The sequence below is a fragment of the Nipponia nippon genome, unplaced genomic scaffold, assembly GCF_047370975.1.
Source record: "Nipponia nippon isolate SJK-2023a ecotype South Korea unplaced genomic scaffold, ASM4737097v1 scaffold_4, whole genome shotgun sequence".
NCBI classification, from domain to species: domain Eukaryota; kingdom Metazoa; phylum Chordata; class Aves; order Pelecaniformes; family Threskiornithidae; genus Nipponia; species Nipponia nippon.
The window spans coordinates 38270845-38296237 of record NW_028262358.1 but is presented as its reverse complement, the minus strand read 5'-3'; the positions used below and the strand labels follow the sequence as shown (position 1 = coordinate 38296237).

Genomic DNA, 25393 nt, shown 5'->3' with positions numbered 1-25393 from the left:
GGTTGTCTTTTAACAGGGAGCTTTTGGGCTGGAGAGTGGTTAACAAATACAGTTTTGCCTCGTGACCAGTTTTATTTAGTACTTTTGCTAAATGCATGTTTGCTAAATATCTTGCGTGCAGAGATTTGCTGATGATGCAAGAGTGGCATCCTTAATGCAGAGCAGAAAGACAGGGTTTGAGTGAATCAGAGTATTAGAAGGGTGGGGGGGCGCTGAAGCATGGCAGGAGAGAGGGACAGCCATGTCCAAAAGAGGCTGGAGAGCTTCTACGGTAAGCTACGAGCTCATCAGTGGGGGCCACCAAGAGGAGCACGGGGACCGGCGGGCACACTGTTGACAGAAAGCCCTTAGGAGCTACCAGGTCAGAGCGGCCACGAAAAAGACCAACGCGATCCTGTGACACACTAGGTCAAGTATTTCCTGTGCAGAGATGAAGGGCCTCCTCCGAGGCCCTGGGGAGATCTCCTTGGGGCCGCGCCGCGCCACCCACGCCCCGGAAAGGTGAACCGAAAGTGGCGCAGATGGAGAGAAGGGCTGCGGCGGCCCCGGCTGGGCTCGGGAGCAGGAAGGCCGCGGGCGCTGCCTGAAGTACAGCGGGGAGGGCGGAGGAGCCGTCGAAACTCGAGGCCGGGGCTGGCACAACAGCGAGCGGCTGCGAGCTGGCGCGGACCCAAGTTTTGGCACGGCTGCAGGCGGCGGGGGCCGGAGAGGCGAGGCGAGGCGAGGGCGGCGGCGGCGGGGCGCCGGCTGCAAGATGGAGCGCAAGCGACCGCTGAGGGCGCCGCCCCGCCGCGCCCCGCCGTCCCGTTAGCGGTTCAGGGCAGCAACCGCCACAGGCAAGAAAACTAACGGAAACTCTTTGGGGGAGGCCTGCGCGTGCGCCGCCTCACGGGCTGAGCCCCTCTCGCGCGGGGCACGCCGGGGCTTGTAGTTCGCCTGGGCGCGGCGCCCCGGGCCGGAGCGGGGCGGCGGGACTACAGCTCCCGGCGGCCCCCGCGCCGCAGCCCGTCCCGGGCGGCTCTGGCGTGTGCGGGGAGCCGCGGGGCTGCGCGGCGGGTGAGATGCGCGCGAGGCAGCCGCGGCGCGGGGGCAGCCGGCGTCGGGCGGGGCCGCAGGTGAGGGCGGCGGGACGCGGGGGCGCGCGCCGGCGGCGGCGGGGTCGGGAGCCGGCGGGCGGGGGGCGGGGGCCGGGCCCGCCGCGCCGGGGAAGGGCGGGGGCGGACTCGGAAAGTTCCTGCCGCGGCGGGAGCGGCGACGTCGCTGCCGCCGACCCCGGCAAAGGCCCCTGCCCCGGGGGGGGGGGGGCGGGCTGTGGGGGGCCCCCGCCGCCCCCCGCCGGGGAAAGCGCCGTGGCGGCGGCAGCTCCGCCCTGGCGCGGGGGTGCCCCGGGGTGGGGGTGAGGGGCCGAGGCCACATCATCTCCGGAGAGCGGCGCCGCGGGGAGCTGTGCCGGCAGGGGCGGGTCGCCCAGCGGGGATTTAAACCGGGGAGGGACGGGACGGGCGGCTGCCAGCGCCAGCCCGGACGGGGCTGCGTGACCCGCGGCAGGCAGGAGGCATCCCGCCGCCCCGCCGGCGGCTCCTCCGCCGGTCCCGCCCGCCCCGCCCCGCCCCAGCCCGGCCCGTGGCTGCGGGGAGGCCGCTTGCCCGCCCGCAAGCCCAGCCCCGGCACCTGCGGACGGCGCCGCGGTCCGGCGGCGGGAGCCCGGCTGCTGCGCGGCGGGGGCTGCGGTCCCTCCCGGCGGGAAGCGGGAAAGCGACCGGCTCCCGCGGGGGTAAGGCGAGCGAGAAGAGCCGCTTGGAGCGGGGCTCGGAGTCCGCGCCGTGCCTCGCAGGGGGAGAGGGGGGCGAACGAGGGGCCAGATGTTGGAGGAGCCGCCGAGAGCTGCTTGGCTCGGGAGCAGCCCCGAGAGGAAGGGCAGGGTCAGCGCTGCCGCGGCGAGGGCAGGCTGGAAAGCGGGCTGCGGGCTGCGCAGCAGGGCAGATGGGCTGCCTTCGCAGCCCTTGTGCCTCTCTGCTTTATGAGGTTTAGGGTTTTTTTAATATACACATATATGTGTAAATGTAGAATCGTAGGATTGAATACAAATTTCAATATGCACTTATTTTATTTGATCCTCGGAGTCAGTTTATCCTGACTACAAAGTGAGCAGTTTCTATGGCTTTCCTTTCTTAGAAAGATCCATTCTTTCCTATTAAGTAGCAAAAATAAACTTCATTAAAGGCTTATATGCAAATACACTTGGTATGAAAAGGCTTTGTAAATGCAAATGGATCACGCTTTTGGTAAATACAATTAACATTCTAATTAGGCAGCTGTAGGTAGCTTTCACAGCGTGTCTTCACCGTCTAAATTAAACTTGCTTAGTAGACCCGTTAATTCTTTCACATCATATGGCTTTTCCATTTTCTGTTATGTTGGTTAGGCATTATTGGTTTTTAGTTCAGATCCACCCCTGAGGCTTGGTATTTGCTGTCTCTGGTATCTGTCAGAAGTGAGGGAGAGAAAAACAATATGTAGAAAACAAAAATAAGTCATCTTCAAGCAAAGTTGAAGGCACTGTGAAGCTGCTTTCTTGAGAAAGGGCCTTAAGTGTTACTGTTGCTGCCTTTATTCTTCCTATTTATGACCTTCATCTGTATCATGTTTAGTGTGTTCTTTAAGGCAGAAGTGGCCTTTTCAGGTGTTGTTGGTAAATGTCCGGTAGCTCTTGACTATTTGAAGACAACGGTTTGTAGATACCTGTGCTGAAAATCCAGAAGGTATCATTTTGTTCTTTCTTCTGGAGCCCCTGTTAGGAATTTTTATCACAGAACCAAGAGCTTATTTGCATTTCAGTACTGCAATTCATGTACCTTTCTTTCCGTATCTACCTTTTAGAATGCAATGGCAGTGGGGTTTTGAGTTATTACACTGGTAATACCAGTAGTGCATAATCTAGTAAATGGACTGTTTTACCAGTTATCAGCCTTATTTCTAGTAAGGACAGTTTATATTGCGTGTGATAAACTGTGGCATTTATTTTATAAAATTTCATTTCATTTAATCTTAGTAATATTCTTTCTCAGTTTTTTTTTTTAAGAGAAGGAAAAAATACACGAGCTTATTGGTTTTCGTGTCCTGTATGGATCTATGCTGCTTTAAAAACTGTTACTGATACATATCATCTATGTACTTGAACCACTTTTGCATTCACAGCTAACTTTTTCTGTGGCAGAAGTTGCATGGGGAATTTAAAAATGATTCTTTTCGAGCATTTCAGTTGCTCATGAAATGCTTGAAATATTGAATCAGGTAGCACAGCATCTTGTAACAAGTATTTTGAGCCTGTGCTCTTGAAAAGATTTATTTTAAAAGGTTGTAGCAGGCTTGCTTTTTTAATCAGACATGTAAGGATTAAATGACTTTTTTTTTTTTCCCCCCAAAAGAACCAATGCTCAATTGTATGCTATGCATATCTTCCTACAGTTAGTTTGTGCAAAGTGTTCTTCAGTTGTCTTGAATAAAAGTATTAAAATGGTATCCTGAGTACATGCTACATAGAGTTTTTTTGAGTTTTGACATTATAGTTTTTTGGACATTTCAATGCATTTAATAAATTTTTTTCTGTACCCACCAGCTTGTGAGTATACCTGTGGTCTACTCCCCCCCCACTTTTTTTTTTCTTTTCTTCCACCCCCCCCCCCAACTGTTAAGTGCTTTGCTCTGCTAAATTACCGTTAATTAAAAGATGTGGTAACATGTTAGTTCTGATTTGTCCTGTGTATCATACAGTGGGAAAACAGTTAAGTTCGAGTTACAAGTACAAAATGTTACTAACATAACATATTTGAGTACAAGGAATTGGTGATCCTACTGCTTCAAAGTAGAGTGGTTATGACATTGCTGTGCAATTTTATGCATTTCATGTGAAATAACAACTTTATCTTTTCCCCTACAGGCAGACTACAACGTTTCAAAATGCTGGAGATTATCTGGGTGAAGCTAGAGATTACATTTAATGGGATTGTGTCTTCAGACATTCTGCTCCTGCATTTAATGGGCTAAAACATTTTATAAAAATGAAATCAGATACCTTCACTGCTCTCCAAGTTAACCGTGTCCTGTGAATTCAGAGAAGACTTTCTGAAGGAGGAATAGATTCATCACATACGTGGACTTCTGTTGTTGCTCAAGGATACACTTTTTTTTTTATTCCAAAAGACTATCTACATGAAGATGAATCTGCATTTAAGATATGTTCTGTGGGATTAGGTGAACGAGGATACTTTTAATGAGTTACCAACATTTATTTCCGTCTGTGTTTCCAGCTTTTTTTTAATACATAAAAATGAAGGACAAGTATAAAACAGCAGAGCTGATGTATTTCTGTGAGGCCTTTATGTAAGCCTCTGTTGTCTGGACGTGGTGCTAAAGGACAGGCAATCTGCTTTTGATCAGCTGATTGTGACTGTGGGAAGAGAACCTCTAATTTAAAGTAACTTACAGCTGAAATTATTTTTACTCTTTGGCTTGCACAGAATGAAAGGGAAAATTAAGTTTTACTGTTCAGGGGCGTTTTACTGAACTAAGAAAGGGAAAGTTACATTATCCTTGTTTTCATTTCAAACCAAGAACCAACAACATATTTTTCTTAGAATTTGACTACTAGGGAGATCTTGACAGAGTAAAGCAAGTCAGATGTCAGCAAACAACTCTTCTCCCCCATCCTTACAGAAGTTTTCCCCACCTTCGTGTCATGCTGCTGCACCGCAAACCCCAACTTTGTCTTCAAGTCCCCAGTCGGGGCTCTCCAGTCGACTCTCCAATGGCAGTTTCAGTACCCAGAGCCTCACCAATTCTCGGGGCTCTATGCATGGCGTCTCCTTCCTTCTGCAGATTGGTCTCACTCGGGAGACTGTCACCATTGAAGCTCAGGACCTGTCCCTCTCTGCTGTTAAAGACCTCGTGTGCTCTATAGTTTACCAGAAGGTATGGTATAACGCTACCATGTCCTGCTGATGGCAACAGTTGTTTTGTAACAGATGGCTAGTCATAACAACGTGTGACTGGAATATGCTGAGAAGTTTGGTACAGTGACAAAGATCCATGTTAGGTGTTTGCAGTTATGCACAAAGAAATTTTATTAACTCCCAAGGTAGAAGCTTTTAATTTAGGAGTAAACCCTCCTGTTACTTTCTTGTTTGTGAAACCTAGTGAAAGCAGATGCAGTAGTAAATTTTCTGCAAGAATTAGTTTCCACAATAAGGAGAATATGTTTTTTCCTTTGAGTGATTGTCACTGACATCTTAGGTTTTGACTAGTTTATGCTTACTACCGTTGAGGAATATTCTTGGAACAGTATAGCCAGCTGTAATGAAAGGACCAATTGTGGCTACAGAAATGCACTACAGGCCTGCAGACTTCTGTGATGCTAGCTGTTCTTTTTGTTTCTAGTTGATAATTAAAACCCCCACCAAACAGCTCAGGCTGTACTAGTATTGTTATTCTATATAAGGAATACGCGTGCTACTCTTTTATGAGAGGACTATTGTCAGCATGATTTCTATTAAGTGAGGGTAGACCAAGAAATAAAAAAATCTTATTGTACTTTGCAAATGTGTCTTAGTTAAGCTGTTGCAAGTTCTAACTCTCTAGGAAGGAAATAACATTGATCTTGTTGGTTTTGCATCCAAGTTTTATCTTTCTTTAGGTTAGGTAGGTTAGATCCTACTAAACAACCCGGAAAGTAGTTAACATTGTTTCATAAAATAATTAAGAAATAATTGCTCTTTTCCCTCAAGGGCAGGGGTGGGCCAGAGGGAGGGAGTTGAAGGTAGATTATTTTGTAAGGAACTGTTTTTTCCATGTCTTTCATTGTTGTGATTGGTGTTTATGATTGATTAGTTTTATTAGATGTTTCTTTTTCACTTAATAGCTTGAAAGAACATAAATGCAAACATTATATGAATGCTCATTTGCATATGCTTGTGTATCTTTTTTTTCCCCCATCTCATACCTTACTGCATCTTCCATATTTTTACAAACTAGCAATCAGCAAGCAAGCTGATTTCATAAAAAATTTATTGGGTTACCAAAATGTAGTTCAGTATGTTAGTTTCTTTCTGAAGAGACAAACTATTTGGTCAACTTTTTTTTTTTTTTTTTTGGTACCATGCATGTTAGGTGAACTTTATCGCAGCCATTTTAGGGGCCACTTTTTTGTTCTGTATCAACTCCTCTTCTCCTCTTTGCATCTGCATATTTCCTGCCTTCTATCTTAAAGAAAGATGAAAACAAATACATTCACACTTACTTTTCTTTTTCCTTTCTGTTCTTTTGGCAAGCTCAGCTAAAAGTTTAGCTCAAGTTCTTGTTATAGCTCAAGAAACTTCTTATGTGCTGAGCTTAATCTGCTGCAAAACTGATGAGGGTTTGATGACCAGTTTTCCTCTTTTGTCTGTCTTTGATTCAGTTTATGCTCTCCTGCAGCTGATGCTACTAGTAAATGACTGCTCAATGAGAGCATGTTTGCAGGCAGCAAACTGAGCAGGAAACAACCGTGTGTGTGGTGGAGTCAGCTTTCATAAGTAGCTTTGCAGCCAGTGCACAAGTGGCAATATCTTCCCTCCACCCTCTGTTTGACAGCAATACGTCCTGCCTTGACTCTTTTAATCTTAGATCTGGTGACTTTTGCAAGCATGTTAAATATTCTAGTATTAATAGATAATTTTGTATTTATGTAAAAATTGTAAACTGTGTTCTTCTGTGTACTGTCATGCATATGGTTGCATGTTCTTTCCAGTTGAAAGCTTTGAAGCTACTGGGTGTGCTGTTGAGATTCAACAGTGTTAAAGATTCCCTTTCCTCTGGTATTTCACAGCCTGCTTAAACCGTCTTTTCTTGACTGGTTCCTGGCTCTCAACTTCAGGGTGCTGTCTAGTTTGTTTTTGTGATAGTTCTGTAGTTAGCAGTATCTATTCACTGTTGCACTTTTTTAATGAAAAAGGAGAAATATCTTTTTTTTTTTTACTTGGAATCATTTATAGCTTTTCTTCTTATTTGAGTGTTATCTTTACTAGAATTAAATGGAAGTTTCCGTACTTATTTTTAATAGTGCTTTTAAATCACATTTGAGACTTTTATTTCTCTACATATCTGGAACAAAAAAAAAGTTTCAGGTGTCCTTCTGCATTTGCTTGGGAGCTTGAATTGCCTACCTATTTGAGGCTGTAATTACAGTATCAAAGATGTTGATTAGGACTTACAGGAGATCTCTGAGGAGGCTGGATTTTAACCTTTGTAAAAGTAATTATAGCATCCTCAGAAGTTTTTGGAAAAATAACTTTATGCTTTACCTTTATTTGTTTCAGGGGAAATTAATCAACTAGGGGGAAAACAATCCTGCAAAAGCCTGTGTTGGAGAGCAGTTTAGTTAGGAAATAAGTACTGTGTTAGTACCTAATGTATTTTCATAGCGTTCTGTGTTGCCAGTCTTGCTGTACTGTTGATGGTCAGCTGTGCTTCCTGCTTCAGACACTGCTATTTGTAGCTTATTCAGGTTTTGCAGAAGGGTAATTAAAAGTAGCATCAGCAGAACTGAAACTGAAGAGGCATGTGTCTGCAAGGAGAGTGAGATGAGTAATGCAAATATTTGATGTGTCTCTTAGTGCTGTTAAAAATGTTCTAAACATCAGGAAAGGAGCAAAAACTTTTTTCAAGTTTAAAGTTAAATTTGGGGAGCACCGTGTTAGGGGTACTGTGTATTGGAATGCTTAGTAGAAATCCTCGGAAAAACTTTAGACTTTATAGGGATGCTTCAAAAGATTCTTGGTTATAGTCTCAATCTGTCATCTCTGTTCATCCCTTATCTAGATTGCTGTATGTTAAAGTACCAGACATACAGTTCTTGGGGGGCAGTCTGAAGACGAACCAAAGCATGAACAGATATGACTGCTGGACTAGAGGGAGTGTGTTTAGAAGCAGAAAAATGTGTAGCGTAAGTTGCAGATGGACAGTGTGTGTCCTTGCACAATGATCAGATATTACAGAGGCAAGTTCTTAATCCTGTTTTGTGTTTAAATACCGTTTCTTCCTTCCTCACGTGAAGTAGAACATAGGGCTTACTAGCTTAAAACTAGAAACTCGCATGTGGTGATGCTCCACTACCTGCAGACTGAGAACTATGTAGGACAGCATGCTATAAATGCTTTATTCTAGTTTATTTATTTTGTTCTAGTTAAACTAATAGCTATAAATGAAAAACATTTGATTGTTCTGTGCTATTACTTGTATAGCATCAGTACCTGCAAGATTTATTGTAACTTTTTTCTTAAACTTACAAATCTTTACTTTCATGATTCTGAAACTTCCCTTATCTACCTTTTTCATCTACAAACCTGCCCTTCACCCTTTTCATTTTCAGTTATACTCAGCATTCTCCTCCTTTACATACTTTTCCTCCAATGGCTTTGCTACATTTTGCTCTGAAATAAGCTAGTTGCCCTCCTACCTTAGATGTTTGCCTGAAATTCTTGTGATCCTTTCTAACCGTTGCCTTCTCTTTGACTTGAGTACTGATAGACTGTTTACCCATACAATCTGTTTCTTAATCTTCCAAACTAGTTTTTCTTTTTCTGCTTCACTGAACCCACCCAAATGGTCACCACTTAGCAATGTCAAAGGAGTATGTCTTACTGATTAATAAATTTCTCTCGGATTTTTCTTCTGTATTTTCATAAAATGGTGCTCTCATCTATCTTAAATTTAAAAAAGAAAGACAAACCTAACTTATTTTCTCACTCTCTTCTTTCTCTGCCCTTATATATTTCTAGTGTTTCAATCATGTTTGCTGCACTTGTTTCCTGTCTATTTATCTTTTCTTTATTGAACTTGATCCAGTCTAGTGCTTTTTTGGTCTATTTTGTGTCTTATTTAGTTCACCTCCAAAAGTAAATTTTCCTTCCATGGCCTGCCTGTTTCAGGTTTGCTCTTAAACCTTCTTCACCAACAGCGTTTACAGTTCTGTTGTTGCTGAACTCTGCCATATGTAGTATGTTGTTTTTTCATTTCTTTCTTCAAAGTAGTCTCAAAATTGTCTTGCTTATATATAAGCTTGAAACCCTTATCTAGCACCTGTTGCTTTCATCTTGATTCCTGTAACTCTTGTGTGTTTGGTGTCTTTGCTTTTGCTAGCAATAATATTTTTGTTGCCTTCATTTTTTTTCATCTTAACATGATCACTCTCTTTCAACTGTACTTGTAATTGTCTCTCAACAGCAAATTCATGACTGTGTATAATCTAATTTCTACTTGATTACTGGCTTTGTGCTTCTTTGTTCTTTCATCTTATTTTTTGGCTATTTTTTCCATGTTGGGTTTTTTGGTCATCTTTCTCTCTATAGGCAGAGGCCTTAAGGTGTCATTGTTTACCTTAAATGTTGTCTCCTCTCCCAGCAGTACTTAGGCTTTCTTACTACTGTTAATTCTCTGGTTGTTTCCTGCCACATTATGCTGTTTTGACTTGCTTGGATCTGTCAATAGCCACTTACACAGGTACTTAACATGTACACACTCATATTTATTTCTTCAAGACTCTGAACTGGGCAAGGTGTTGAGGACACAATCACTGGAAGTATGGCTGTGTTTAAAAGGAGCTAAATTTTGCATATTACACCTGCTTGTGAGTCTTTCTAGTGTTTCTGTAGTTTCGTACTTTCATTGTTTTTATGAAAAACAAGTTCTATGTTGTAGTCCTGGTACATTGTATTCCCCGGTCAATAAGTTGAATGATCTGAATTGAATGTGATCCTATCAGTATGTATGCACTTTTTTGATAGTCCTGCCTGTTATTTTAATTAGACTAGGCAGGATTTCATTTTCAATAATTGGAATATGACTGAAGTCCTTGGATTGTTTGGAAAACTAACCAGTTCCATTTGAAGACGAAGTAGACTGGGGGGTGGGGAGGAGGGAGATGAGGAGATGTGTTCAAGCGTTTTGCTTTGACAATTAGGAGAAAAAAAGCCCGACATGAAGAATGTACAAATATATCTGTAGCGTTTTCTAACAGAGTGACAATTAAATGTATACCTGTATTATTAGTATGCCTAAGAACTCGAGTTTTAATGGGGCTGTTTGGATAGCTAGTTCTTCAGAGAGGGCTGCTGAAGGGGGAAAAAAGTGTTTATTTTAAAATATACTTTGAATTGTCACGTTGTGAAAAGACCAAAACATGTGAAATGAACATGAGCCGTCTTCCAAAGGTTTGAACACTGTCATGGTAATGGGGAACTATCTAATCAAATTGTGGCAGAGGTGTTGACTTGAAGCTTAATATGATTTCTAATGTGTTAACAGATGTTTTACTAATAAAATATTGAGAAGTAAAAGAATCCTATTGCAAGGATCATATTACGATCCATCCATATTACCAATGGGTCTCTACAACTCTTGCAGTAACAACTTAATTTGGTGTACTGAATAGCTAACAGTACCACAACCATCCTTCTGGGATTTTCTCCATGTTAACCTTGTAATAGTTCATGGTGCTTATTTTTGAATGGCTCTAAAATTAATGCAAATCATGTTTTGTATTCATCAGCTGTTCTCAAATCTTTTTTCCCCCTGTTGGTCTGCCTTCTTGACTTGTCATCTGCTGTCTTCATATGAGCTAAATATGGCAGCAGAGTTGAGGCATGAGAAGCAAACATGCCTGTGAGAAGGTGGGAGCTGAGGAGTACTGGGTGCACGGAGCTGGTATATGTGGGGCAGGTTAGCATTTCCAGCACAGTAATAGGTTTGTATGCTGGAAGCCAAGCAGTAGTCCAAGTATGTCTGTACTGAGGCATCTGGTGAGGGAAAGATCTCATGCAACATGTTTGAAGCTAGTTGTCTCTGTGATAATGTGATTTGGCACATCATTCTGAAGAGTGGGAGTGAATAGCTGGGTAGGGATGCAGGATAATGGATTGGAGTGATTTCAGTGAACGAAGAGACTTTCCAAGGTAATGGGTGTTTTGCACCATTAGACTTTGGAATTAACTTTCAGTGGTTTGAAGCATTTGTTTCGAGTTATGATGGGTCATGAGATATTGGACCTTGAAACAATATCCGCCTACACTTTTCCCTAGTGTGAATTTTTGGCAACTGGTCCAGAACTTTGTAAAGTAAGTCCTGGAACTTGAAGTAGAGGGATTTTTCAGTTGCTGCCAAGATAGAAAGAAGCCTCAGTTGTGTTTTGCTTCAGCAATACTGGCCGCTGTATATTGCGTTCTTCTGGGTAAAAAGAATGGTGTAATGCACTATCAATTAAAACTAGACATTTTGTAATACTTACAGTGTAAGTGTTCTAGGTAACACCAATTGTTTTTCTCCGTGTAACCACAATAATGCACTAGTAGTATTACTTGTGCTAGTACCACCCGAGTACAAAGGATTGCATACATTCTTTACGTAAGTTGATAATACTGGTGTACCAGAGATTAATTTTGGCACAGTCTATTGCATATGTAGACTTCCCGCAAGTGATTTCCTGTAGTTAGATGCTCTTTTGGAACTGTTAACACTGGGAACAGTCTCCTTTTTGCTTTTAGGAAACATAGTAATACTGGGATTAGCAGTTTATATCTTCTGAGTCACTGTGCAGATACTTTGGGCTTTTATGCAGAAAAGCCCAAGCTGTGTAATCCCCTAAGATAAACCAGGCTTTAAAACATTCTGCTTTGAGTTTTGTTTTCAAGTTTACATTATGAGCTCTTAACACTTCAAAGGAACTGGATAGTGTTCTTCCTTAACAGCTTCACGTAACTGAGCATAAGGAAGGCTGTAAAAGCTGTCCTTTGCCACAGTACAAGAGAGAAAAATTTGGTAGTGTACAACTTGAACATAGTTTAAGCTTCGCATAAAAATTCTGTTAAAAGATACCACTTGAAATAAAAACCTTGTTAATCGATGTCGTTGTTCTTGGCCAGCAATCCGCACATAGCCTTCTGGCTAAGGTGCTCGCAAGGAATGCTGTATTCCCGAATGTACTGGGGAGTGGAAGAGGGAGCAGGGCGCTGCACGTCTGTAAGGAGCCAAGCTGCTTGCGCAGCTCCCCCCATCGAAGCCTGGCCAAGTGCCTTAGACACGGGCTCTGACGGGCCACCTGCAGCTCATCAGGGCCGGCCATGCAGAGGGCAGCCAGCCAGCGCTTCCATTGCTTGGGCGCACAGGACTGTAATGGGGGCAGAGGAGAGTAATCTGAGCTGAAGCGTGTGGAAAGGAGCGGTCAGAGAGGCATCTTTGTGTTGGGGCCTGTTCTTTTATAACAGGGGGATCTTGCGGGGGGGGGGGGGGTGTAAGGATAGGGCAGGACTTGTTCATCAAACTTGAAAAGTTTTGTCAGGGACGGTCGAATCCGACAGCCTCCTGGCAGAGGTGAGGCTGCTGCAGCTCAATGCCCCATGTCCAACCAGTAGCAAGACTGACCACATATTGCCAGTAGGCACAGGCACTTGGACACAAGTATACAACACATGCATGTACACACAGATAGACACAGGCAGACACACACAGCACTCGCGTGAACACAAACAGCACCAATGGTCTCATACTGTACCCTTCTCTGGTGGTTCAGGATGAAGGTCTGTTAGTGGGAACACACACACCCCAACAGAAAACCACCACCAACAAAAAAGTAGATGTCTCCAGCAGCTGGGCTCAGGCACTCTCTGCCCAGTAACAGCTGCTGGATCTTCGTCTTTCCAGTTGCTGGCACCTGGATGTTCAAGCTCTTGATTTTGCTTGGTCACGCTGGTCTCTACAGTCTGTGGCACCACAGACACATGGGTGCTCTGACCTTTGGTCTGGCTCCAGTTGCTGGCACTCCCCATACACACATGTGTGCTCAGAATGAGAATCCATCATCCAGGAAAATAATTAGGAATGGAATTTAATGAAAAGATAGGACAAAGGGTGCTGATCAGGCACAGGGCATGGCCAGACAATTGTTCTGACCAGCCCCTGTTTACAGGTGGCCAGCCGTTTTTATCTTCTTATCCCTCTATTTTTTCCCCACATTTGTTTCTCCCCGAATCACCTCTTTCCTTGCCATTCGTTCCTTCCATAAGCATCCCATAATAAGTCTTGTACAATCATAATTCCCTGGCATCTTATAATGTGCCCCATACCATTGGGCAGCAACCCCTCTCAGTTCAAAAGGTGCTCTAGCGGTGACTTATCTTGATGGGTTTTATGGCTGGAAACTGGGGTGGAGGCTCTCCTGTGACAGCCCCGGGAGGGGCCTGGATGGGGTATCCTTTCCTTGGAGCCCTTAATTTGGGTTCCCTGCCTGGCCTTGTGCCTCTGTCCTCCTCTGGCATGTGGAGATGGGCCTTTGGTGGGCTGATGGGCCTGGGAGGAGCTGGGCAGGGTGTTATATGGGCTGCCCCACCTGTGTTGTTCCTCTGCGCTCCTTTGTGGACACGCAGACAAGCACCTGACCTAACAGGCAGGATAGGTAAGGGAGCTGTTGCAAGGTTGCTCAGCTATGCGTGTCCCTGCTGTGGATTCAGGAAAACCTTGTACCAATTGCAGCTGTGGAGTACCAATGAATAGGTTATGTCTATTCTAACACCTTTATTTTTTGGAGTGATTGTCTTAGAAATGGAGATGAGGCATGCACAATATATAGAAGAATGTGTCCTGGGTGAAGTCTGTCACGTTTATCTATGGAAACTGTATACAGAGTCTGTATGTAGTGATAGACTTTTTTTGCAATAAATACTAGCATAGCTTATTGTTAGCGGCGTTAGGACTGGGCTTGTGATTCTGCACCTTAGTTGAGAAGCTACTGATCAAGCTGAAGCTTGTAAATAAGGGAATTCTCTTTTATGAGGTTAGATATTACAGTTACAAAACCAGACAACCTTTCACAGTCACTTCATCCGTATGTATGTATACTTGTTTTGAGAGAAGAGGGCAGTATAACATGTAACTACAGTATCATAAGCATACACGATACACAGGTTAAAAGGTCAATTTAATTAACATAGAACCAAACAAGGATGTTGATGCCAACAGTTCTAACAATCTATAATAGGTATTTTTGCCTTTTTTTTACAATACTTTTATTACATAGAAATTAATTTAGCCTTTAACTATGGAATTTATTTGAAAACCAGATCGTAATTATAGGCATAATACTGTTATTTACAAACTTCGGAATTAATGTTGGTGCTGCTTTCTAAGGAATGTGATGTCTCATATTTTTAATGATTACACTTGCTGTCACAAAGATTTCAGTATTCATCTGTAACTTTTGTTTATTGTGTCAGCTAATGCTTTTTAGTCACCAAAATTAACGTGGTATGTTTACAACATTTTAATGACTCTAAGATTTGCGCATGAGAATGGGTAAATGGTGCCACATGCAGAACACATATGGTCATAGCATTTAAAATAAGTGCTTCTTGGTATGTGATTGTGTGACCTCTGGTTACCGGGCTGGGGGATTATGTGTAGGGATGTTCTGGCAGCTGCATGGTAGGTTTATGGTCTCAAAGAATGAAGAAAAGAGAAACAAAGACATATCTTTGTCAAAAGAAGGAGACTTAAACCTGTAAAGTATCTTAGAGGTTCCTTAAAACCTGTGGTTTGTAGGTGGTTTTGTGAACTTAATACGAAGAGGCAATAGCTCACACTGATTTTCTGAATCATCAGTTGTCCCCCCGGCAGCTGAAATTAATATCGTCATTAATAAAAAGTGTCATGTTTATCTGCAGGCAGATACATACCATATTGACGCTGATTTTCTCTCCCTTTTGTTGGAATCGTCAGCAGCGTGATGCAATTGATATGCTATAAATAGAAGTTGTCTTGAGGATACAATTGATCGTAGCGTTGATGTGGTAGCTTTCTCTTGTTGATACTAGCATTACGATGTGGTACCTGGCTAAACAGTGTATATAGTATCAAGGAATAAAACCTTACAACGCTTATTCAAAGCATGTAAATATAACTTGTTTTCTTGTCAATTGAGGCACAGTGGAATTTTGAGTTAGAGCTTAAAGCAGGTTTATGCACTGTTTCAGGTATGAAGAGTTGTCATTTCCCTTGGAAGAATTGCTAGCGTGCTGTATCTATGCATGCTCTGAATATAAAGTTGAGTCCTGTGCATACTTGCAGAGATACTGAGACACATATTTGGGCAGCACAGCTAATTCTCAAGCTTTTTATTTGCTTTCCTAATACAAATAATCTTTGGAAGATTAGAAAAATGTAATTTTCAGAATATTTGTGGATATTTGCTACTTATCAAGATGAATCAGCAGATGAGTATACTGAAATATAGTATGACAAGAGAGGAGTTCTTACAGTTAATTCCAGATGACCTAAAGGATTTTAAGCAATAGTATTTTATTGTTTAAAGGTTTAAAAAGCATCTGTTCTAGGGGAATAGAATGCTACTGTCATATCTGTACTGCCACGGCTACTGTACAGAGTACGAGAGTATCAAATTTATGTAGAGAACCTAAGAGTGAGTTGGGAGACGGAGGAAGTAGCCTGCCAGGTTGGCGTCAGCCCAGTAAATCAGTTTCTTGGTGCTGCAGATTAAATATCTACTGGTGTCTGTACAATTTTGTCAGGTCCATCTTTTGCATGGGTTAAATGGCACAAATTCTGCCTCTCTTCGTGACTGTCCGAGTAGATAATATGCTTTCCAGAGCATGGGGATTCTTCAGTATTATGTGTAATGCAAATGTGTAGGGTGTACACACCAAAACAGAGAAGGCCAAGTTAATATTTTGGATAAAATGGCTACCGGAAAGAGGAAATCGTTTTCTCTCTGAATGGGAAGGGAGTGTGAAAACAATGAACGTGATGGATACCTTAATTATGTCTTTGATTTTGGTAGAAACAAGTCTTTGACTAGTTTAGTTAGGGACAATTAATATATCACAAGCTTCGTGCAGTTTAGACCCTGTTACTGACTGTGCAAGATCTAAATTACCAAACTGTAGTCTGTTACCTAATTAATTGAAAGTTTGTCATGTGCTTTTCCATACTTTTTCCCACATTCTTCCTGTTTTTTTCTGTGGAGCACTTCTGCGTGTGTGCTCCCAACTCGAGTTTGAGTTCTGGTTTAAACAAAAAGGCCAAAGGAGCTGGTTGATTGGTACTCATTCCTCTCCATGGTCTATTCCTGCTCTTTTTCTCTGTGAACTGTCTGTTTACTTTTAAGCTTTTCATTTTAAGAAGTTTTACTCACACTTGACAATATTTTGAAGAGTGGGGAAAATACAGAATAAGAAAGCTATTTTCAGTGAAGTGTCATGGAAAAATGGCATGTTACTTAGTGTATCTATTCCCTATATGGATTTGCAATATTATCGTCTGTCCTTGGCAGGAATCGAGTTTTCCTTTTCTTGCCTCTGCAGATCTAAGCTGTTGTAGAACAATGCCATGGAGCCTCTCTTGGCTTGCCCCTCCAGAAAAGCGTGGCAGGTGCTGCTGGAGTGTTTCGAGCTGAATAGCTGCCTGACCAGAACGTCTGTGAAATAAGGGTTACAGGTGGTGGTGTCCAAGTTGGAAAGATTGGCTTTCAGGTGCCAGACTGATTATGCAGGTCTGAGAGATTAAAAACCCAAAGAAACAAAAACGCTAACATTTTTTTCTTTTCAGGTTTGGAAAAAAGTGTCACTGTTGTGGGGGGGGGAACAGGGAAAAAGTTGGTATTTATGGGTTTTATTTGTGGGGTTTTTGGTGGTTTTGTGTGTTTGGTTTTTTTTTTTTTTTACCTTTTTGTGCTACATTTCAGTTCAGAAAATGCTTCAGTTCCTCAAAAATAAGCAGATCAATTTTGTTTCCATGGAACACTTAAAACAGTCAAGTTCTGTAGCTGTTATTAAAAACATTTATGGATAAGATTATAAAAAAGCATGTGTTAATTTAGAGTTTGCTTTCTATTGCAGTTCCCAGAGTGTGGTTTCTTTGGCATGTATGACAAAATTCTTCTCTTTCGTCATGACCTGAACTCAGATAATATTTTGCAACGGATTACATCAGCAGAAGAGATACATGAGGGAGATCTTGTTGAGGTTGTACTTTCTGGTAGGTATTGTTGTAACAGTGGAACAGCACTTTATACAGTAGATTAAAAGAAAATAGGACTTCATGGAACATTATTATCATGCTTGCCTTGAGCTCTTTGACTTAAGTCTCACACTGGGTCTGTGTTTTTGGGTAGAGGCTTCCAAGAAAATCCAAGTGGTACTGGTACTTCAGTACTGAGTTTTGTTATTGTTTCCTTGTCATATTTTAATCTTCTTCAGGTTTATTATTATAAATAAATCTGAATTATAAGAATATGAATTTATAATTGTAATAATATAAGTTTATTATAATTATTGAAGCTGATATGCAGGTAGGATTCAGGACTTGCTCTTCCAACCATGTTGTTGGCTTTCTTTTGCTTAAATCTGTCTTTTTATTCTGTAGCTTTTGCCATTGATGGTTTATACTGCTAAAAGGCTTCATCTAAACGTAGTTGCTGAATCATACCTATAAGGACAGAGTCTTAAGGGTTATTGTAGTGTTTGATAACAGTTTCTTTTAAATGATAAAGTACTTAGAGTGGTGGTTATTAACCTGTAGTACTCTTCAATAACGAGGACAAAAAAAAACCAACAACAAATCCTGATTTGAACTGTGTGTGTTTCATCAGTACCCTGTAGAATTCAACCAAAAGCCAGCTGCAGTTTAACTACAAATAAAAGCTGGACTAATATCAAGCAGTTCTTTCAGACTTTGAGGACTAAGTGCCCAACTGAGGTTGTGTTCTAGAAAGAGAGATCTCTTGGCTGTCCTGGGATTAGATTTGTAAATGGGATCAATAAAGTATGATTTTTGGAGTCATAAGGCTGAGTTCCTTGGCTGCATTTCACGACCTACTGTTCTAAGCATGTCTAGGGTGTTCAGTAATTGATCATCTTGGTTTGAGCTCTTCATTGCTTCTGGTGAATGGCATATTTAAAAAATTTGTCTTGTGTGCCTCTTCTTGACAGGCTCTGACAGTTTCCTTATAAAAAGACAGACCACCATAAACTGAGGCATTTTGAAGACACATATCTCTTTCAGTAGGGTTTTAAAATGGAGACATGAGAATCCGACTATGAAGTGTTAGTACATATTTGATCAAAGAATAGAAAGAATAGTAGCCATCAGGGCAAGGCAATGTTGGTGTAAAACACTTTTTTTTTTTTTAATTAATTTAAATGTATCTATCCTTGTTTAAGAAAAAGAACATTACTAGTGAAGTTTCCAGTGTTCCATGGAAACTCTATCCACAGTTCTGTTTTAATACACACAGAATTCAACCTAATAAGCTTTTACTGAAAAAGTCATTTAGAAGATAAAAATCTACCCTATAGAGCTGTCCTTCATTTGAAAATTTCATAGGTTACAAAACAGCTTGAAAATTAAGTTGCTCTTTCAAATGTTTACTGTTAAGTTGATTTTAACAAAGCTTGTTGTATTTGCCTTCTCAGCTTAGTGAGGTTTTCGACATTGTGACTCATACTGTTGATTAGTTGTGGCTATTAGCCTACAGCATCCAACGGTTTTTCTCCTCAATAAAAAAGCTTTCTGAAAACTATGTAATCTTCTAAAAGCATGTTTAAATGGTATGCAGTAAAATGCTGATGTCTAAACAGCTCATTAGTGTTCTTTGAATCTGCCATTTTTAAAACAACATATTCTTTCCATAAATCCTTGTTGATCCTGTGGCAAGAACCATAACTTACTGCAATTTTTTAAAAGCTTTGGCTACAGTTGAAGATTTCCAGATTCGTCCTCATGCACTTTATGTGCATTCCTACAAGGCTCCTACTTTTTGTGACTACTGTGGAGAGATGCTTTGGGGTTTGGTACGACAAGGATTAAAATGTGAAGGTAAGTCTGTGATTTTTAGTGTATTTTTGTGTGTGTATATCTCTATAAGATGAAGAAATTGTATCTTGTTTGATAGGTTAGCACATGATAAATGTAGTATTTCACAGAGTTGGGAGGGGTTGTGCATCAGGAAACCTGAGTTCTGATCCTGGCTTTAACGCAAACTCTGTGTGACATTGGGCAAATGACTTAAGAAGTGTTCTTGTTTCCCACTTTGAAAAAAAATAGCTAGCTTACAAGTGTGTGTTCTTTGCACAAGGAGCACATACTTTGGAGAGACTCCCGGAGGGGAATCCCTTTCCTTATGGCGTTCATCCAGCTGGCTGCGGAGCACTCTGCAGCCTGCTGTCAGGTACTGACGCTGCCTGCTCACTGGCTTCTCCTTGGCTCTTGTGCTCCCAAGCGAGGGAGTGATGAAAGCCGCCTGGCAGGGGGAGATCAGCTGCTTTGGAGTCTTAGACTTTATTTCTAGAGCTGGGCTTACTAGAGACCAGTATTATAGCAAGTAGTGCAAAAAAAGCTGTTTCTGTGAGTCGCATCAAGAACACGGTAAGAAAATAATTTAACAGAACAATCTATTTCTGCCTTTATCATTTTTCTGGATCATCTTTTTAACTACTTTATCAAAATATTAGTACTATTTTTGTTACTTAGAATGTTGGGAGGTTTTTTTTGTCTAAAAAAACTTCTCTTTCAGGTTGTGGGTTAAACTACCATAAGCGATGTGCCTTCAAGATTCCAAATAACTGCAGTGGAGTGAGAAAGAGGCGTCTGTCTAATGTGTCTTTACCGGGAGCAGGGCTTTCAGTTCCAAGACCAGCACAGGCTGAATACACATCTTCTGCCTCTGAAGAAGTATGTAATGTGAAAGCGGAAACAATTTCTGCTTTTAAATCCTTTAACCTCTGGGGAACTAGCTAGTGTTGCAAGTGGCTCATAATGAGTACGAGGGAGTTGAGCTTAACCATTATGATTGGTTTTAGTTCATTTTTAAATCTGGTGAATTTTAGACTGTGACACTGATAACTATTATTACTGCGAGAAATGAAATGAGAAGTAAATTATAACTTTTATGTATAATTTTGTTATTAGCCTGTCACTCATGGTTATATGAACTCTGAGAACTTTGGTTTCAGGAATGGTAAAACACCTTGCCTTCTTTGTAATACAGATTCATTCTGTAATTATGGTATCAGTATAGAATAGTTACTTGGCTAAAGCAGTACAAATCATAAGCTTTTATGCTGGAAGAGGAGAGAGTGTTCCTGATATGCTGTTAGGCTTTTCACAGAGTTAATCTAAAAAAACCCGAGCCCTATCAGGGAAGGTGCAGGGGATGAAGGGCTCACAGTAAAAACCGTTATCCATAGTAGTTTTTTGTTATAATGGTTATGATGATTGCTGAGAGGTTATTGATTATACTGCAAATATACTGTGATCTTAAGACAGGACAGGCAGTGATTAGATCCATTTGTTCCATTGCTGCTTTCAGTGTGGGATAAAAGCAGTGCTTTTGACACTTAGTCTTTCCTACTTATCTAATTCTATTACTTTACAGTATAACCATTCTTACGTTCTTACCATAGTTTAAAATATAAATTGTATAGATTTTTCTAGTTCAAGAACATAATTTTTTTAGCTAGAGGCTACAAAGCCTACTCTTGAGTCATGACAAAATATTTATTCTGATGTTTACAACTATTGGTAAGATTTATTCAGTGAATTCATAGAATTGTAAGCGTTTCTCCTCTCAAGGAATTCAACTTTATGATTTCTACATGCATGTTTAGTACCAGTTTGACACCTCTTCTTTGCTATCCAATTTCAAATACTTGGCTTAGATGATCAGTAATATATTACCATATTTGCCGTTCATCTTTCAGCAGTCTTAAAATGCTCTAGGTCAGATGTACAGGGCCAGGTTCCTTTACATTTACTGTGGATGTAGGTAATTGTAAATTTATCCTGCTGAATGTTCAGTATGATACTTCATGGATTTTGTGTTTCACTTGACGATGTAAGCTATCCAGGCATGCCGTACTTTGCTTTTTAAAACTGAAAGCTTGAGGTAGTGATTGGATTTTGGTTTGCCTACCTCCAGTGTTTTCCATTTTATTCCCTACGTGGGGGTCTGTATGTGTTGTCTGTGAACCTTGCCAGGTTGCTTTAAAAAAAAAATCATGAAAGTGAATTTTTAGCATTTTAGCTTCTGTGGAAATAAAGATTCATACATACTTTCCTGCTCTCTGCAAGGATTTTCCATCTGGTGTTTTCTTGGTTTAGTTTTACGATATCAAAATGTCCTCTTAAAGCTTCTTGGCCAGGTTGCTTTCTTATCCGGTCACCTTCTGAGCCAAAACCTCCCTCACAGTTCCACTGAAATTTTTTTTTTTTTTTTGTCCTTCCCTAAAGTTGAACTGTTTTGGTGCAAATCGTGTATACCTTCTTTATTCCAGCGCTGCTGCCCAGAACCTAGTAAGAGGATTCCCTCCTGGAGTGGCCGTCCCATCTGGATGGAGAAGATGGTGCTTTGCAGAGTGAAGGTTCCGCACACCTTTGCTGTTCACTCTTACACTCGTCCCACCATATGCCAGTATTGCAAACGGCTGCTCAAGGGCCTTTTTCGCCAAGGAATGCAGTGTAAAGGTAACCATTTAATTTTCTGCTGCAGTGATAAATTTCAGTAAAGGTCTTGTATTTAAAACTGATTTCAACTTATGTTTTGATTGCCAGAAGGTTGTATACTGCGAAATGGGGCAGTATAATTTTTGAAAAACTGCATATTTTTGAGAGGATTACAGCAGCCCTCATCTTCATTTTAGTAGACTGCATTGTACATTTTTCTGAAAAATAAGATTTAATCACATGTAGATTGGGAACACCTTGGTTCTAGAAGGATAATTCTAAATTAATAAAAACAGGAAATACTTCCCTTTGTTCAATGTCTGTCTTCTAGACTCATCACTAAAGAATTTTTAAGTTTTCACTGTTATTCCAGTACGGAATACTGGTTATTATCTTTTGGAAAAATTTTATACAGGTAGGTGCCTTTCCTGAACTAGCTTAGGCTTCATCAGCGACATGGTTTTTATTTAGCATATGTTAAGATGCATGACTTCAGTTCTCAGACTCTTTTATGCAATTCCCAGGGCATAACTATGACATTGTGATCTTCTTCTGGCTCTTTATTGCTGAAATAGTGCAGATCTGTCAGCTTTGTTGCAGGAAAGAAAACTGTAGTGATGAATCCTAAACATTAATATGGAAAGGATTTTCCATTGCTCTCATGTGAGTTTGTCAAACGTGAGTACCAGAGGCTGCTTAATAGATTTCTCAATTTCCTTTAGTAGAAGACTGCAAAAATTGTAAGCTTATAGCTGTGTTATTTCTTTTGACTAAAAATACTGCTGTCTTATGTAAGTGAGGAAGTAGTTTTATCTTTCATTTCTTTTTTTATTAATTTGCAGTCTTTGTAGTCTGTTTGAAGTCTGCATCCTGAACTGTTTTTGATTTTTTTTTTTTTTCCCAGTCAGTGTGTCTCTTGGATACATGTAAGACATAAATAATGAAGCCTGAAAAAGGTGCTTTGCAGTTTTAACATATAGATGCTACTGACCATATACAGTTGTGACTGTATATCCAGCTGAACAAATGGGGCTACCACATCAGTTTCAGGAAAATGAATGACACTGGATAAAAATAGCATTTATCTATGGAAAACAAGCCTAGACAAATGTTATGTATACGTGCAGGACAGAAATAAGTATATTAATAGGCCTCCATTTATGCAGTATGATCTTATACATATTTTTAATATATCAGGAATTGATATCAAACAATCAAAATATTTTCATATGGCTTTCTCCCACAGATTCTTAAGGTTTCCCACCGACTTCCTTGTGCACATTCCCAAAGCTCAGGGTCTTTCAGCAGTCCCACGTTCCTGAGTACCTGTAAGAGCCCTGGATTTCTTGAATTCATCCAGGCTTCTACTTGGACTCTGAGGATGATCTTTGGGATGCTAAGGCTATATTTGTGGTAACAAACTACATGTGCCCAGGAACATTCCTGGACACTGAGGTCAGCTGGGACGAAATCACCAGTGCTCATGAACAAGTTTTCTTAGCATCCCAGCCTGGGTGGCTATATGCGGACTGCCTGTTGGGAACAATTTCGTGGGATGCTCTGATTTATGAACTAGACCTGGGAACTGTTTGGAATTGTGCTAGTGCTGTGGGCCAAAAGCATGCTAGGGCATGCTCTGTTTACTAGACTAGAAGGTTGCATTGCAGTATGCAAGAATGTTTCTGGATGTAGTTTAATTTATTAGGATTGGCTTGCTCTTGGTCTTTCTAGTTCCCTGGTAGGATTTGAAATGTCTCTGTTTCTTCCACCCCCTTTCAAACCAGTGAAGTAACCATATTCTGTAATATGGACTGAAAACAGTGCTGTAGAAGGGACAATCCATTGGTCTCCTAGGATGCTTCCTTGTAGGCACTCAGAAGCTGAACAGTATTGTATTGTGCTTCAGGGTTTGGCTTCTCTGCTACTAAAAATGGGGAGATAATGATTTTTCTCTTGGCTGGGCGTAAAAGGAAAGCACAGTGAGCTTTCTTTGGAGAGCAGAAAGGGGCTAAATTATCAGTTTGAAAACAGTTGTGGGTGCAGTAGGGAGTTTTGAAATTCATCATGTTGATACAGAGTTGAAAATTACAGCGATGGTGCTAATAAAGGAAATTCCTGTTAATACCACCAGTGTTGTATGCTGGACTTTGTTCAGTAGGCTGCATCCGATACCTCAGATGCAGAAATGGCAGACATCCAGGTTAGATTCCATCTCCACGTCAGGTCAGATCTGGACATAACATTGTTCTGTCTGCCCTGTGTCAGCAGTCAGCCAAAATGCTTCAGTGTTCAGCCAAATCTGTAATCTGAATGATAGGGGAACTGGACTTTGGGATTCACTGCAGAGCGTATTTGGTCTGTGATATAGGTGTGTGATCCTACAGGCTCTGATGGCTGCAAGTCTTAGGCAGCAGGTGGGGCAAAATGATAGAGAGGAGACATTTAAATCATATAGCAATGGAAAAAAGGGTGTGGAACAGATGAGAGGATGGGGAAAATGACATCATAGTGGAAAAAATAACTACAGAGAAAGCTAGAGAAGTAGAAAACTGTTTTGTAGTGGAAGAGGAAGTGCTGACACTGACATAATAAATAGTGGTGGGGAAGATCAACATATGACATCAGGACAAGATTGTTAATTTCTTTCTGGAGGTGGCCTCATTGATGGTGTCTTCAGCTACATGCAAACATATGATTCTGAACTGAAGCTTGTGATGGAAGTAGTGAGTGGTAGAACATTAGTGTCTGAGTAGGAGTAAGATTCTGGTATCATGGGCTTATGTATCTTCTGTTTTAGATTGCAGATTCAACTGTCACAAACGCTGTGCGCCTAAAGTACCCAGAGACTGTCTTGGAGAGGTGGTTTTCAATGGAGGTAAGATGAGAAACGTGCTTTCAAATACTGACAGATCTTTGGAGGCTTAACAAGATGCATTAGCTTTTGATTCCCTCATCTTTGAATATTTTACGTCTTTCTGTTTCATCTTCCCAGTTTTTTCACCTGAGATCACTGACAATTACAAAGATTCACTATAAAACTTATACTCTAGTGACTTCAATTTTACTTAATCAGTCTTGGCAAGTACAGTATGCTTTGCTTGAGACTGCTCAAGGAAAATAAAAAATCAAGAAGCCTTCTCAATGTACAAAAACTAAACATCTGTTGTGATCAGTCTGCTCATTGTTCACCATGAAATATGTATTTTAAAATTTTACGAACTGAAGAAAAGTACTATTTTTTGTGCCTTTCTCATATCCATGATTTTTAGCAGCCAGAGCTAGCCCAGCAGTTTGTGAGGTAAAAGAGAAAGGAAAAAACCAAGCCAAACGAAAACAAAAAACCCACTCTAATTTTTTGAAACCTCAGTTAAGTAGGACTATTTTCTGAATAGACCTTACAGAGTTGAAAGGGGAAGGTGAGGAACAGTATGTGGCAGAAAGTTTAGAGTCTTACTCTTAGAAGTTTTAGGCCAGTGTTAAGCTGATGAAATATCGGATGGATGAGCAGACAGTGAGGTGGATTGAAAGCTGGTTGAATGAATGGGCCTAGAGTGTGGTGATCAGTGGCGTGAAGTGTAGTTGGAGGCTAGTAACTAGTGGTGTACCCTAGGGGTCAATACTGGGTCCAGTTCAACATCTTCATTAATGATTTGGATGATGGGGCAGAGTGTACCCTCAGCAAGTTTACCGGTGACTGGGAGGAATGGCTGATACGCCGGGGGTTGTGCTGCCATCCAGAGGGACCTCGACAGGCTGGAGAAATGGGCTTATGGGGATTGTTGGACCAGATGACCTCCAGAGGTCCCCTCCAACTTCAACCATTCTGTGATTGTGTTGCCCAAAATCTTGATCCTTG

General features: G+C 41.3%; 1 protein-coding gene across 7 annotated transcripts in view; it reads left to right on the top strand.

Moving 5' to 3' along the window:
• Positions 1-993: 993 nt before the first annotated feature.
• The window catches only part of PRKD3 (protein kinase D3), a 47891-nt gene continuing 23491 nt past the window's right edge, over positions 994-25393 (top strand). For 3 of the 7 annotated variants that reach the window (XR_015708963.1, XR_015708964.1, XM_087777327.1), the window contains exons 1-7: positions 994-1115; positions 3941-4971; positions 16935-17073; positions 18781-18912; positions 19610-19767; positions 21369-21558; positions 24335-24412. Coding sequence is in view for 5 of the 7 variants with exons in the window: in XM_087777327.1 (XP_087633453.1) it covers positions 4681-4971; positions 16935-17073; positions 18781-18912; positions 19610-19767; positions 21369-21558; positions 24335-24412 (988 nt within the window). In the remaining 2 variants the exon portion in view is untranslated. Of the gene's footprint in view, positions 1116-1752; positions 1775-3940; positions 4972-16400; positions 16589-16934; positions 17074-18751; positions 18913-19609; positions 19768-21368; positions 21559-24334; positions 24413-25393 lie in introns of those variants that run through there. The other 4 variants (XM_087777330.1, XM_087777328.1, XM_087777331.1 and 1 more) reach the window with 4 other exon arrangements.